Source organism: Platichthys flesus, chromosome 13, assembly GCF_949316205.1.
Source record: "Platichthys flesus chromosome 13, fPlaFle2.1, whole genome shotgun sequence".
Lineage (NCBI taxonomy): Eukaryota > Metazoa > Chordata > Actinopteri > Pleuronectiformes > Pleuronectidae > Platichthys > Platichthys flesus.
Window position 1 is genome coordinate 14,203,416 of NC_084957.1, and position 13,646 is coordinate 14,217,061.

The following is a 13,646-nucleotide window of genomic DNA, read 5'->3' on the forward strand; positions in this document are numbered from 1 at the left end:
ATTACTGTGAAAAATGAGTGTCACACTCTCTGGATGATATGACAACACCTCTTAATGACCAGAACATACCAATTGGATGTTTGGCTCCTCTGTCCTGTTATCTCCTGTCACCTTTGAGCCACCGGACCAATGAGCAGTGATTATTATTGGCCAATATATCCGCTGGGCTAATTTATCATTTGAGCTCTAATGAGTAGTCCATGCACATCCTGGCTGAGGAATCTCGATGGGCACTAAAAAGTAATGATGCGTCAGGCAAGAAAGTATTTATTATCCATTTCGAAAACACCTGTACTCCGTGCAGCTTGACACACTTAACATGCTCTGCTGGCTTTTTGCTGTTTAACCAGCTCACACTGACCTCTGTCCTAACTCCCAGATGGCTTCCTCACACCTCAGTGTAGTGCAGCTGCAGTGCCGTCCCTGTGGCGAGGGTTTAACATGCGAGTGTGTGAAGCAGCAGCGAGCGTGATTGGATCATGGCTGTTGAAAAGAGTTGTGAATGTGTGAATTTTTCAGGTTGTTGGGGTTTGTAAACCATGTGTGCTTTGAGTGAATGTGTGTGTATATGAACACCTCCACCTCAAAGTGTGAGCGTCGGGCTGTCTCTGAAGATGTCAGATGCATAAACTCTGCCAATGGTTTATATTTAAACTACAGTTTGTAACTCTTCTTTTTATTCTTTCTTTCTCTCTCCCCCCACACCATCCTTTGTCTCCCCTCCTTCGTCTGTAGCCGGTGTTGCCGTGGCTCAGAGAGTCGTGACGGTGGAGAGTGGACCGCTGATACGAACCGAGGGCTCCCACGTGACCATCTGGTGCAACGTGACGGGCTACAAAGACGGGGTGGAGCAGGACTTTGAGTGGTCCATGTACCTGGCAGCGGCACAGGACCGGGAGATCCGCATCGTGAGCACAGCTCAGCCAAACTATGCCTACACTGTGTACGCCCAGAGGGTGAACAGCAAAGAGATCTTTGTGGAGAGGCTGAGCCGCGACTCAGCTGTGCTGCACATCACCAAAGTGCAGGCCGGGGACCAGGGCCTGTTTGAGTGTTACACACCCAACACAGACGGGAGGTACCTCGGATCGTACAGTGCACGCACCAACGTCACCGGTGAGCCTCTAAGAACATACAAATACTCACAAACATGTACAGATAAACCCCAGTTGTAGTTTATCAAACCTTTAGTCATAGTTTGCAGTTTGTTTGATCATTCAATCAGCAACCAATCAGTAACCTCTTCACCAGCTAATGACCTCTCCAACTACCTATAAACATCTTTGATGACTGGTGGTGCTTTGGAGCCATGTTTAAATTAAAAGACCTCCACTTTTTTGTATTTTGTGCTCTACTAATGACATTTTGTGTCTTGTTATGCAGATGATGTGATACAATTATTCAAATATGTCTGCAATTTTATCTATTGAATTCAAATCCAGTTTCGGGGATGAAAGTTTACTCCTTTATCCTCTTTTAATACACAAAGAGCTAATGGAATGCTGACGTAGCTAGCCCCTCTTTTGTGGCAGTGTAACTGTGATTATTCTTCAGAGATTAAGTTGTGTTGCATTATTTTTCAAGGCTGGATTAAAATGTTTTGAGTCCGAGGGCAAAGTTGAGCTGCGAGTCTTTGCTGATCCCTCAGTTTCACACACACACACACACATAAAGTGCTCATATATCCTTAAAGGGCAGCTTATAAGGACCCATTACGTATTGTGCACAGGGTCGATAAGCTGTACCATTATAGTTTGTCAAGGGCTCCTAACCCGATATCCTATTCGAGAATATTATCTAGGTTTGCTCTGTCAGATAGTTTGAGGTAATTTTTTAAGTATATATAAAATGTAGGTATACAAATACACAAAAATGAAGGACACACCACAGTGTGCTGTTATCTTGAACTTGATGTGTTGTTGTTTTTACTTTTGGAAGTCCAACTAATTCGGAAACAGGATTTTTGTTGAAATCCGAGCAACAAGACGGATCACGTATACAAAGTATTAATAAGAAGTAGCCCTCGATGTGATGTGTGTATCCTATGGAAGGAGTGCGAGAAGAAGTGTTGCCCTCCAGAGTCACACAGAGTCCCACCTGTTCTGACCGGGGGAAAGAACAATCTCTCTCTCTCTGACTCTCTCTCTGTCTCTCTCCACTCAATCACTCTGTTGTTCTCTCTCTCTCTATCTCTATCTCTCCGACTCACTCATAAACCCTCACTCACAGCTCACGTACTTCCTTCCCACACCTTTTCCTTGACCTGAGCCGTTTCAATAACGCACCCGGTGTGTTGGCGTGATGTGTGGATGGTACGAACCGTACACAAGCCTCCTCCTCCCACTCTTTCCTGAGAGGCACGCACCCACAGATCCATCCAAAAGGCTCACAGCTGCTGGAGTTGGGCATTCCATTCCCTTCATAACTTCATAACTTCATAACTTCATGCCTTCATGCCCAGGCGTGGCTGACCTTTCTCAGGGTCAGATTGCAACCCAAAAGGTTATTGGGTGGAACTTTGGGTTGAACTTTTGTGTGGCCCAGTTCAACCAGTGTGTGGAACTGAGAGATGTTGATATTTATATAATTTTTTTGGTCATTATTGGGTCAGACTGCAAAAATAGAGGCTACTTAACACATCTTTAGGCTTTGTTTTTCAGTTGAAGAAGTGTTATTCTTTGGACATCAGCATTTGTATTTTCTAGTATGTAGGGCAGGGCTCATCAAACTGCACTGCTGATGGCTCACAGTATTTATAGATCTGTGTGTGAGTGGGAGCTTGCCATGGTATGCAAGCAGAGGTGTTGAGGGACTTTGTAATCTCTTTCTGTCTCTGTAACCTCTTAACCCAGTTTTGGAGGTCAAGGGTACACGGCAGGTTCTCTCCCGTCTTCCTCTCTGCTGTTCTTTTTGATACCCTCTCTGATCCCTGGCAGCTGCACGCCTCCGTGGGACCTTTGTGTGCAAACACCTCCCCCTCTTCCTCATCCTCCTGTTTTTCCTCCCTCTGTAATCTGTCTGTGTCCATTCATCAGCCGTGGCCTCTTTCTTTTAATTTGCTCTCGCTCTCTTGTGGTGGAAAAAAAAGGCCTTTGCAGATGCTGCCCTTGCAGAAGATATGTTTCAAGGGTGATGTCAAAAGGCAACCACTAGCAGGAGAGTATTACAGAGGAAATATGAGGAGAAGGGATATGACATAGAAGGGCAGACAGGAGCAATGTTTCTGTGTGAGGCTGCGTGCCTGGCGGTGGGGTGGTTGGGTTAATTGTAGGGGTGGAAGGCCACACAGTCATTTGTACCCTGAGTGCTGCATTAAGGATTAGTCCCAGGGCTGCATTTCATCCACTGTCACCTTTCTCTACAAAGAGCAGGTGAGGGGTTTTAACATGGAACTGGATCCCTGCCGCTGGAGGAAGAAAACCGTCTCAGTGGTGCACCTGGACACCTGCTCTCCCTGATAGGATGACACAGTGTTTGCATGTGTTGTATTGTCTGTCACACAGAAGCAGGCACCCCAGCGGTAAATGTGGGTGATTGACTGGAAAACGATCCCTGCCACTCCTTGTTTAAGAAGATGCTCAACTGAGACTTTTCTCCTTGTCTTTAAAGGGAGTGAGCAATCAGAAAGGTTCCCTCTCATACACTCTGATACCAGATTGATCAAATGGGAATGGGCCAACATTGCCTCAGGCAGTGTGGGAGTATTACACACATATGAGCGGCTGTGACTCAGGTTGGCTAACCAGAAGATCGGAGGTTCAATCCCTGGCTTCTGTAGTCAGCGTGCGGAAATGTCACTGAAATGTCACTGAACCCTGACGGCCGACGATGTGTGATTGAAAAGTTAAAATAGTAGCACTGTATGTATTTAAGTGGTTGGAGCTAAGAAAAGTGCTACATAAATACAGTCCTTTACATTGACCATATGAAAAATAATAATTTTCCATCATGGCACAAATCCCTGTTGTGCAGGAAAAAGTTTGAGTGACATTTGGAATGGGTGGGTAGGTTCATGGTTCAATCAGAAATCTCCGTTAAATGAAATGATGGCCTAAATTCTTAAAACAATATGGGTTCTTCACACCTACAGATGAATCGCCTTGTACGTGGAATCTCATTGTGTCAACTTATCTAGGTGCTGTAAGCTTCCAGCCGCACTAAATAAAATATACACAGTTGGCAACCAGCTAGTGGACAAACTGAAATATGAAGCTACTTAAACGCCTTGTATTTCCTGAAGGGCGTGGTATAGTAGAGTTAAGTCCACATCCTCTATATATTTAAATACTAATGTGTGAGCCATTTTAAATTTTGTAAAGAGATGAGATTTCAGTGTTATATTGCGTCCAAGAGACCAAAAATAAATTAAAGCACGATTTTGGAAAAACTAAAATTGGATTCTCTAAACTGCCTTTTCCATTTCTTACATTTTCGATTGCTACAGAGCAACTGTGGCTGAGGTAAACATTATTATACTTGCTCAAAGATGGATCGACAAGAAATGGGTCCAATAAATGTCACACAAATGCATCAGTAAAAAGTTCTGAAGCATCAAGGTTTGAGCTGGTTACAGACAACCTTTCTGTTTTAAAGTCAATTCTGTCTTGTAATTTCTCTAACATTCGTATTTCTCTTTCGGAGGAGCCGTCTTTTTTTCTTTACCACAGAAGTTGTTTGTGCTGCGCTGCCTGTGATTAAGAGTGCGCTGAAGCTGTTTGAGGTCAAAGGCCACGTGTAGTTTCTTCGTACACACCCCCACTCTCTGATCTTCTGAGAGATTGACTAAGCTTGGTCCGTTGCATGCGAGAGTGTGTTTCTGTGCTCTTGTGTGTTGCCTGTGCATGTGCGCGTGCTAGGATTTCCTCCTACACATCAGATTGTAGGAGAAACGGACAACAGCCTGACACGGCCGTCGTGGTTGTCCTTATCCTACGCACCAGCCTGTGTGCGAGCGAGTCCAACAGCCAGCAGAACAACAAGCCCTGGCGGGGACGAGTGTCACACTGCTCCTGCTTCTGAAGCTACCGTATAGCCTCACTGTCATAGACGGCACCATAGGAGTCACTGCGCTGGCTGAGATACAGATTCAAGCCTCCGCGTTTGGCAGGCGACATCCATCCTCAGTCCTGTAGTGATGGAGCTGGAGACCCAAAGCCTTGGTACATTAACAAACAAAAGCCCCCTCTGTCGTTCACCGCCGCTGGACAACAGAAAGGAGGAAGAGGTCCATCTTCAGATCTGTGATTAGAAAAAAATCCAAGTTTGGCAGTGAGCGGTTCTGAAGAAAAGAAAATGAGATGGACGGCGCCAAAAAAAGGCAGCAATGAGGAAATTGGAAAAGAGAGGAATGGAGACAGGAGCGACGCTATTTGAAATGGGTAGAGGGGTGATGCTGAATAGTGTGTGACCAATAAATGATGAGGGTCTTCCACTCCACTCCAATGTGATTGGTTACACCTCCCCGGGGCATTACCCACAATACAACTGGCGCTATAGGGATGCACTTTAAATAGTCTCTGCCTGATGTGACTCCTAGGGTTAATGCAGTCACTAACCGCCATACCAGTTCTAAACGCAATTAGCCTGCACAAATCGAGGAAGCCGGGAAAGAAAAGGAAAGAGGGGGGAAAGAGGCTGGAGACGAGAAGCCGGAATTTCAATTAGGCAGGACAAGAGCTTTTGGGCGAATCATTTTCAGAACAAGCTGCTGTAAAATACTACATTTCTGCCGTCACAGTTTCCATTTTCATTACAGTTATGGCCTACTTTTTTTTTTTTTTCAGCGGAGAAAAAGGATCCTTTCACCTGCTAAAACAGTGGCCCTACAGTAAGCGAGTAATCTGTAAAGCAATGCCCGCCCAAGGTCAAAATGCAGTTATCTTCTTCTTTTGTGTGTTTCCTGCACACGTGCAACCTTTTAAGCGTTTGCGGAGAGGGCAAAGAACGGAGGTGTTGATTTCTCTGTGCTTAGCAGAGGCTGTGCGCTGTTAAACACACACACGGAGTAAAAGTGGCTGAATCATGCTTGTGCTGAGCTCAGCGTTGTGTGTGGTTTGTGTGTGTGTGTGTGTTTGCGTGTGTGTATCTGATTTGTATGTCTCCCTGGATTTTCCTTTCCTTTCTCAAGGGAGTCAGCCAAGTTGCACTCCTCTACTTCACTTAATGAGAGACTGCACGGGGAGACGTCGTCTCACATTCTGTCTTCTACCCTGGGAGACACGGAGACACCCCCACCTCCCCTTACCTTCCCTGTACCGCCGCGTTCAATCTTCTCCCCCCCCCCCCCCAATCAATCCGGAAGCTCCAGATTCTATTTAAGTCTGGTCCACGCCTCGGCCCCCCCCAGTCGGCGTTGGTCATGCAGGCTTATGGTTACGTCAATACGGCTGTTCGTCAAGCTCCATCGCGGGAGAGAGGCACACGGGTGATTGAAGCACACAGCGTACGATTGCAGAGGGAAGAAGTGATCGAATTAAGATGGAGCAGCAACAATGGGAAGGGGAAACATATGAAGATAGCAATCTCTTTTAGTGAAGACAAATGGTTGAGTGGTGCGGGCAAAGAAAGTTAAGAGTAAGATGTATTGGCGAGAAAGGTGAGCAGTCAGGAGAACGTGCCGATAAATAGACAAGGGAAGTTATGTCTCTGCGTCTCTCGGTGTTGATTGGGAGCAAAGGCCTGTTTGTGACGGGAGCATTGCATCTCCCTCATCTCTCCTTGCACTGACACTTCTGGGTTTTTTCGGCTCTCTTCTTCTCCCCCCCCCCCCCCCCCTTCTCTAGCCTCGCCATCACCTCTCACTTTCATTTACAATAACATTCCCTTCTCTGCGTCTGGCGTGTGTGTGTGTGTGTGTGTGTGTGTGTGTGTGTCGTGTTTATGCACATCCTGGCTCTAAGCTGCGGCCCAGGCAGGACTCCAGATGGAAAGAGATTTTATCACTGCGTCTGGCTTGCTATTTTCTCGCACATCTCATCTACTTTAGCGGACAGGGCTCCCCGCTCCATAATATTACCGCCATTCAGACTCACCATAAACACACACACACACACACACACATATATATATACAAATACACAGGAAACAAACAGAGTCACAGTCACACGCTGAAGTGAGCCGTCAGTCAGGACAGATGTCGCACACGTAATTGAGCCTGAGAGGTAGGGTGCTGTAGTGCTCCCGACGGAACACATGCTTTCTACTGAGCATCGCTGAAGAGGGCTTTAACAACCCGGCGGATCACTGTGGTAGACAATACAACTGCTGAATACAGAAGAACATTGTTGTACCGTGAATAAAACAACGGCGCTACACAGAGCCACTGACAGCTCAGTACTTGTAGGGCAATCTGTGATGCAGCTCGATTACGGTGCTGTGCAAAAAGTTTAGCGGCACTTAAGATCACTTTTGATTCTCCTTCACGTAATACCACCAGACGTAGAGCGGGTTTTGAAAAATATATATTATTCATAAAGCGTCTAAGAAACGATTGGAACAACGTCTCTTATTTTATTGGCTTGTGTACTAATGCTATCCAAAATGTTTCCAACAATGTTCGATTACAGATTTTAGACAAATTCTATTCAGGGTTGTAAGATGTTTCATTTTGTTTTTCTTGTAATTGAGTCAAACCCTCTTTACGGCCTGTTGGCATTCCTCACTAAGAGTGGATCACGATTATTCATTGCCATTTGCTACATAATGTTCACAAATAAAAACTTGAATACATTACCTCATCCCTGAACTTTAGTCGTGTCAGGTAGACTTTCATCAGCTATGGAAGTGATGACAACAACTCCCATGATCTCAAGCTGCCTCATGATTTCATCAAACAAGGTCTTCTGTTTTGTATTGAAAGCCCAGAAGTGTCTCAAGCTGCATATTGTACGTTTTAATGGAGAAAGATGTTCATCTAGACACTGATTCGATTTTTTCCCCCACTCTTACTGCGCTGATGTGAAATTAACTAATAAAGAAACACTGCGGCATTATTTCTGAGAGTGCCCTCAATTTACTTTTAGTGCTAGGAACAGAAGCGTGATTCGGGGACAGCGAGAGAGTGGGTGGCAAAGAATGAAGTTGAATCCAAGTTTGAAATTGTTACACAAATCCCAGGGCGTCGCGAAAAGTGCTGCTCTCGAAGCTGGGGCAGAGAATCAAATAAGTTCGCTGCAATCACATTAGACGGGGGAGCAACTGCATTTTAACTTTGTCTTGAGCTTGTTACAAAAAGGGTCCAAATCAAATCTGGCTGCCTGACATGAGATACTCTGATAGTCTGAGTTGGCTCTTAGGTCTTGTCAACTGCCTGTCACTCGCTGTGAGTCAGAAACACTGTAAAGACACAGTTAGGCAGAGGGCTTGTTGGGTAGAGGATGAAGTGGCAGAAGCAAAGTCAAAGAGGACTAGAGCGATACTACGCGTCTTCAAGGGTCCGAAGTTTGAGTCCTGCTCCGACCTGTCAAAAATTGGACATGCATCTTTTAATAAATGGTTCAAGCCCAGTCGCAGAGACGCCGCAGAGACATTTTGACATGTAATAGCAGGAGAAGCACAGGTGCTACTGAATAACGATGACTCTGTGCGGTCCAAGTATCCCAGTAAAACATGTCAGCGTGACAGGGAGCCAGCGTGCCAAAGAGCAGGACCCTGAAACTGAAACACCTAATTGGAATTGAGCCATCATTCATTTTACACCCGAGCTTTCACACAGTGTCAGGTCAAAAAACTCTGCTGTGAAAAACGCCGGTAAACCCAGAGGAGAATTCGACCCGATCCAAAAGCTTCTTCTTCCAAATAGAGGAATACAAATAAAATGTTACGTGAGAGAACGCCGGTGCTGACAGCAAGATGGTGTGCCACTATAATTATTGCAATGTGTTGAATTTCCCGGGCATTTCACGCCCTTTGTTATTGAAAACTACATTTTGAAGATAGCTAGGATTCGCTGGCATTTACACACAGAGACTCAAGACCCACGGTGAGCCAGTGGGATCCTGGACTGCTCAGATAGGACCCAGCTACATCCACGCTAACATGTAGTCGGCCCAGTGTTTTCATTTAAGTCCGACCGGGCAAAAACATAGACATTTAGAACCTAGATTGACAACACTAGTGGGCAGATCTCCATTAAGGCCCATGTTGCACTCTTCCCACACATCTGGATATTACATTTTCAGACCTCTTCCCGAGTTTTCGCTTCAATTTTTTTAAATACGACAAATTCTGTGAGCACATTACTGAATAAAAACCGTTGATGCAAAACTGAATCCCTATTATCTCAGCTACACATTGGTAGTAGTTTCTTGCCCTATTTAGGACAGGGCATGGGACAGGGCATGCCCCCCCCCCCCCCATAAAAACATATTTAATTCAGTTAAATCTGGACTTTTATTCTGATCTGCACCAAATTGTCAAACTGACTTCTGCCTACTTTCCATGACTCATTCCCTGAGAAAAAGGTTTTATGTCGAATTGTTAACAAAAGTGATAAAAATTCTTGTATCTGCCCATTTTTCTGGATTGGCGCTAAATTTGGACTTCTTGGCCGATGTCATATCCTTCCATCAAGTTTCTTGGCATATTCCGTTTCAAAGGTTTTGTGTAATCTTACTCGCAAACAAACGTACAAATCAACCAAACAAACACATGGAAATCCCTGCTCTTTTCTCTCACCATTGGTTTTACAGTAATTACTGAACACTGTTTTAAAAGGACAACATAGTAGTATGGATGTACCCTCGGCCCAAATCAGGTCCCAGGTCAGCTCTATGTTACTGTGAAGCCAGCAGACATAGAGACGAGCCTGGATTGTGTTTTAGCACCACATGCCTCTGGCTCTACATATTTGTGCTGAGGAGTGTAGTGGCCAATTAAGAAGCTTTCGCCATTAAACATGAACCTAAATGCTCTCGTAGCCTACAGACACACTTTCATGCAAATACTCTGCTTTGCAAATTTTGGCTGTTACCCTCATGAACACATTAATGATGTCAGAGATGCTCCTCTGCATTTAGCTTGTCGCCCACATTATAGCTGGGCTAATGAGAAAGGATTTAGTGTGATCATAAATGCTTTTGTGTGTGTGTGTGTTTTCAGAGTATATGTTTGTTAACGTTTATATAATGGGCTAAAGATGTGCTAGTGTTCCTCTTGTTGATTTGATTAACTTAGCAAAGCGCTAAACCTCAGGGGCCCCGCTGCCTCCTCTCCGGCAGATTAACAGAGCACAGCCCCAGTTTGAATATGAATTCCGCATGAATATGGATGTGAATGGATGTGCTAATGAGTGTTTGTGTTCACGTCGTAAAAAATGTGTGTTAGTAGAGAGGGGAGCTTGCCGTGTTGTTGCCTGCAGGACTCGCGCGGTCGTAAGTGTGGTCCAGGAAACACTCGGGCCGGCTGCTGCTGCTGCTGCTGCATTGTTTGATGTCGGCAGCTGCTTTGAAGGCTTATCTGAGCACGAGAGGGGCAGGAGGTTTTTCCTGGTTCCAGCGATAACCCCTTTTGACACGGACACGTATGCACACACAGGCATCGGAATCCATTTGCACACACTCGGATGGACAAGAACGTGCACAGGTTTGGGCTCTTGCGTCCGTCATGCAGGTTATTCAGTCACTGGCAGACACGGTTAAGATGCTGAGACAGAAATTCCTTTTCGGTGATGTATCCTGTGCACGGCGAAGTAGACGAGCGAGGATTATTAGAGAGCAACTGCACTCAGAGAAATGATTTTTTCCTGCACTACCACCTCGCGGGTGGCGGTGATGTAGATGTTTGTGCAACACAGCTGGCTGTGCTGCAGTCGATTTGGCTGTGCCAGCATGCAGATTGTACAGAGCAGAAAAGGAGAGGGAACCACTATGAAGAGCAGGCGTCATATCAGACAGAGGGCGTAATGTTAAACATCAGTCCACCGCAAATCAAAGATAGGGTTGTAGCCGTATTGGCTTTAGACGGGATTCCACGTCATGAAAATTGATGGTTATCATGGCGTGCACGTTTGTTCATTGCGCATCTCTCCTCCTCAGCTGTCTGTTAGATTTACTCCACAAACACATGCAGAGAAAAAGGCAGAGAGAAGAGAGACTGCCAGTCTCCCGAAAAAAGAATCGAATTCATCATTTTGGATCCCAAAAATGAACTTGGCTGCAGATTGGCAGTCAAAGGAGGATACACTTCAAACATGTTTGCCCATCTTGAGGAACACCGCCCCTCTGTGTGGATCACAGTATGTGTCCCGTTTAGAACTTTAATCCCAAAACGAAAAGACGTGAATATTTAATGTCGACCATAAAAAGGCCGAATGAAAGTATTTTCCGAATCACTGATCCTGGTACTCTACGTCTTCGTCGTCTATGTGATGAGACTTCTCGCTATTTTCACAGACTGAATATTATATCAATGAATGGAGGAATTCAGCAGCACATTCATTTATTATGAAAAGAATCATTATTTGCACTTTGATAACCAAAAAGTTGAAACGTGCTCCACCCAAACAGGCACAACAGTAAAACCCTGCTTTTGATTAGGGTTTAATAGATAATAAGACCATCACATGACTTTTTTCTGCAGTGAATATTTGAATACTTTATTTACATGTTACAACACTGACCTTTATTAACATTCTCACTGCAGGAGTTTTATGTATAGGAGAACTTTTACAGTATTTTATTAAACTTAAACGTAAAACGGTGAATAATCAAAATTGAAACTCATGTTTGAAAAATGAAAAACAGCCTTCATTGATTTTAACTTTAATAATAATACTAACTGTGAAATATTAGGTAACTTTAGTTTTCTCTGGAAAATGCCACACTAAACTGGAATATTAAAAAACGTATTCATTGCACTGGCAAGGAGAGCAAGCTGTTTAGATTCAGCGACAAGACATGACGACATATTGAACTGGTGGGGAAAACCATGCCGATAAAACCACCACTGCTGCTTTGATCGTAAGTTGTTTACTTTTCACTGCATACAAAATCGAGTTCGGAGTAAGTATTGGAGAAGTCCCACCTCCGTGTCCTTTCCTTGGCCTGTGAATAAGCCCTGTCGATACAAGTTTAAAGATTTACATCACACCCACCTCATTAGCATCCTAATCACATGCCTCATTTTTTTCTTTCTGCAACGGGAAACTGAGGATTAGTTTAAACATCTTACGCAATGATATTTAAGTGTGGGCCGTGGAGCCGGCTGCAGGCTGTTGTTGCTGTAGTAGAAGTGGAAAAGTGAAAGTGGGTGAAGCCTCGGAGGCCTCAGGCTCATTTTGGTGAAGCGGCACGATGGCGAGCAAGCTGATGACCCTCGAGCTCCGTCTCAGGGACACGCCGCTATCTAGTATCTGCAGGGCAGAGTCGGGTGCTCTCACAAATGCCTAAAAGCTTTAGCAAGGACTTTTGACTTTGTGTAAAGACACACACAAACACACACACCTTTACACTTGACGGCGAGCTGAACAATAGTGAGTCCATCGTTGCAAACATGCTCCTGCAAATCTCTGTGCCAGAAACCATTCCCAGCATTCATTCCAAAGTCATATTTGGACCTTTTTAACGTGTCCCACGATTAAACACGCATGCTTCAAACACAGTCGCTCAAATGCAATGAAGCCCCCCCCCCCTCATGGTGGCTGAGGTGTGTTCTTGGAAAAGTGTCCGTCGATTGTCGCGGGACTTGTGCTCCTGCAGCTGTCAATGTGTTTCCTCAGCGACAACCTGCCGAGCTTATTGTGGCTCTCAGTAGCTTATACCATTTGTCATTCTTTACAAGCAGCAAAGCCTCTGAGAACACACTCACCACCGGCTATTTTTGTCTTCATCTGATCAATTTGGCTGGTATTTGAGCAGAAGTGAAGGGGTCAAAGGTGGCGTCCTAGGCTTTCACAATAAAATAAATCCTTGCGCCTGACTAGGCTGAATATAAGCTGATTTGGATGTTTTAAAAATACCGCGCAATCATTTAAATGTCAGCTTTCTCCTGCCCGACCCGGTGCAGGACTCAGGAGCTGAACCCTCAAACCAAACGTAGCTCTCAAATATCCCCGTGGACTCAGTGTGCATTCAGGTTTAAGTCCACATGGGATGTTTACACGAGCCACGAGCGCACGCCATCTGACAGAGCCACGACCGGTCCCTTCCTCACGATGGACAGGTAGACAACAGGCATCTGCTGCCACCTGTGCCCTTTTTCGCCTTTGTGCAGAATGTGGTAGCGAGACGGGTTTTTGCATGCGTGTATGAAGGGGGTGGGGCTGGCATATGCCTGATTCCCCTCAGCGCTGGCAGCTCGGACAGACAGTTGCTCCCTCATCTGCTGCCCTGCTGGACGTGTGCCTGGCGACTGAGCGCTGCCCACCGCCCCTCGCTGCACTCCACTTGTCTTTTTCTCCCCCTCTGCCCCTCCTGTGTCTCGGACGCCAACACAACACATGCAACCCCTCGCTAATACGGTGCACATCTGGCCAGCCGCCACACGCTGCTCCACTCACCCCCGTTGCCCCGCCCCCTCGCTGTAACAGTGTAAGCGATCCTCTCGATCTCGTTATTGTGTGTTTATGCTCGATTCCAAAAGCTTTAGGTAGGACGGTATTTTTAGATTCGTGAGCCAACGTACCTTTTAGTGAAGATGGCTTTGTAGCC

At 45.4% G+C, this 13,646-nt stretch overlaps 1 protein-coding gene across 1 annotated transcript in view; it reads left to right on the top strand.

Annotated features, from left to right (window-relative positions):
- The window catches only part of igsf3 (immunoglobulin superfamily, member 3), a 76,429-nt gene that overhangs the window by 18,823 nt on the left and 43,960 nt on the right, over positions 1-13,646 (top strand). The window contains exon 2 of the mRNA XM_062402703.1: positions 736-1,116. Coding sequence (XP_062258687.1) covers positions 736-1,116 — 381 coding nt within the window. The remainder of the gene's footprint in view (positions 1-735; positions 1,117-13,646) is intronic.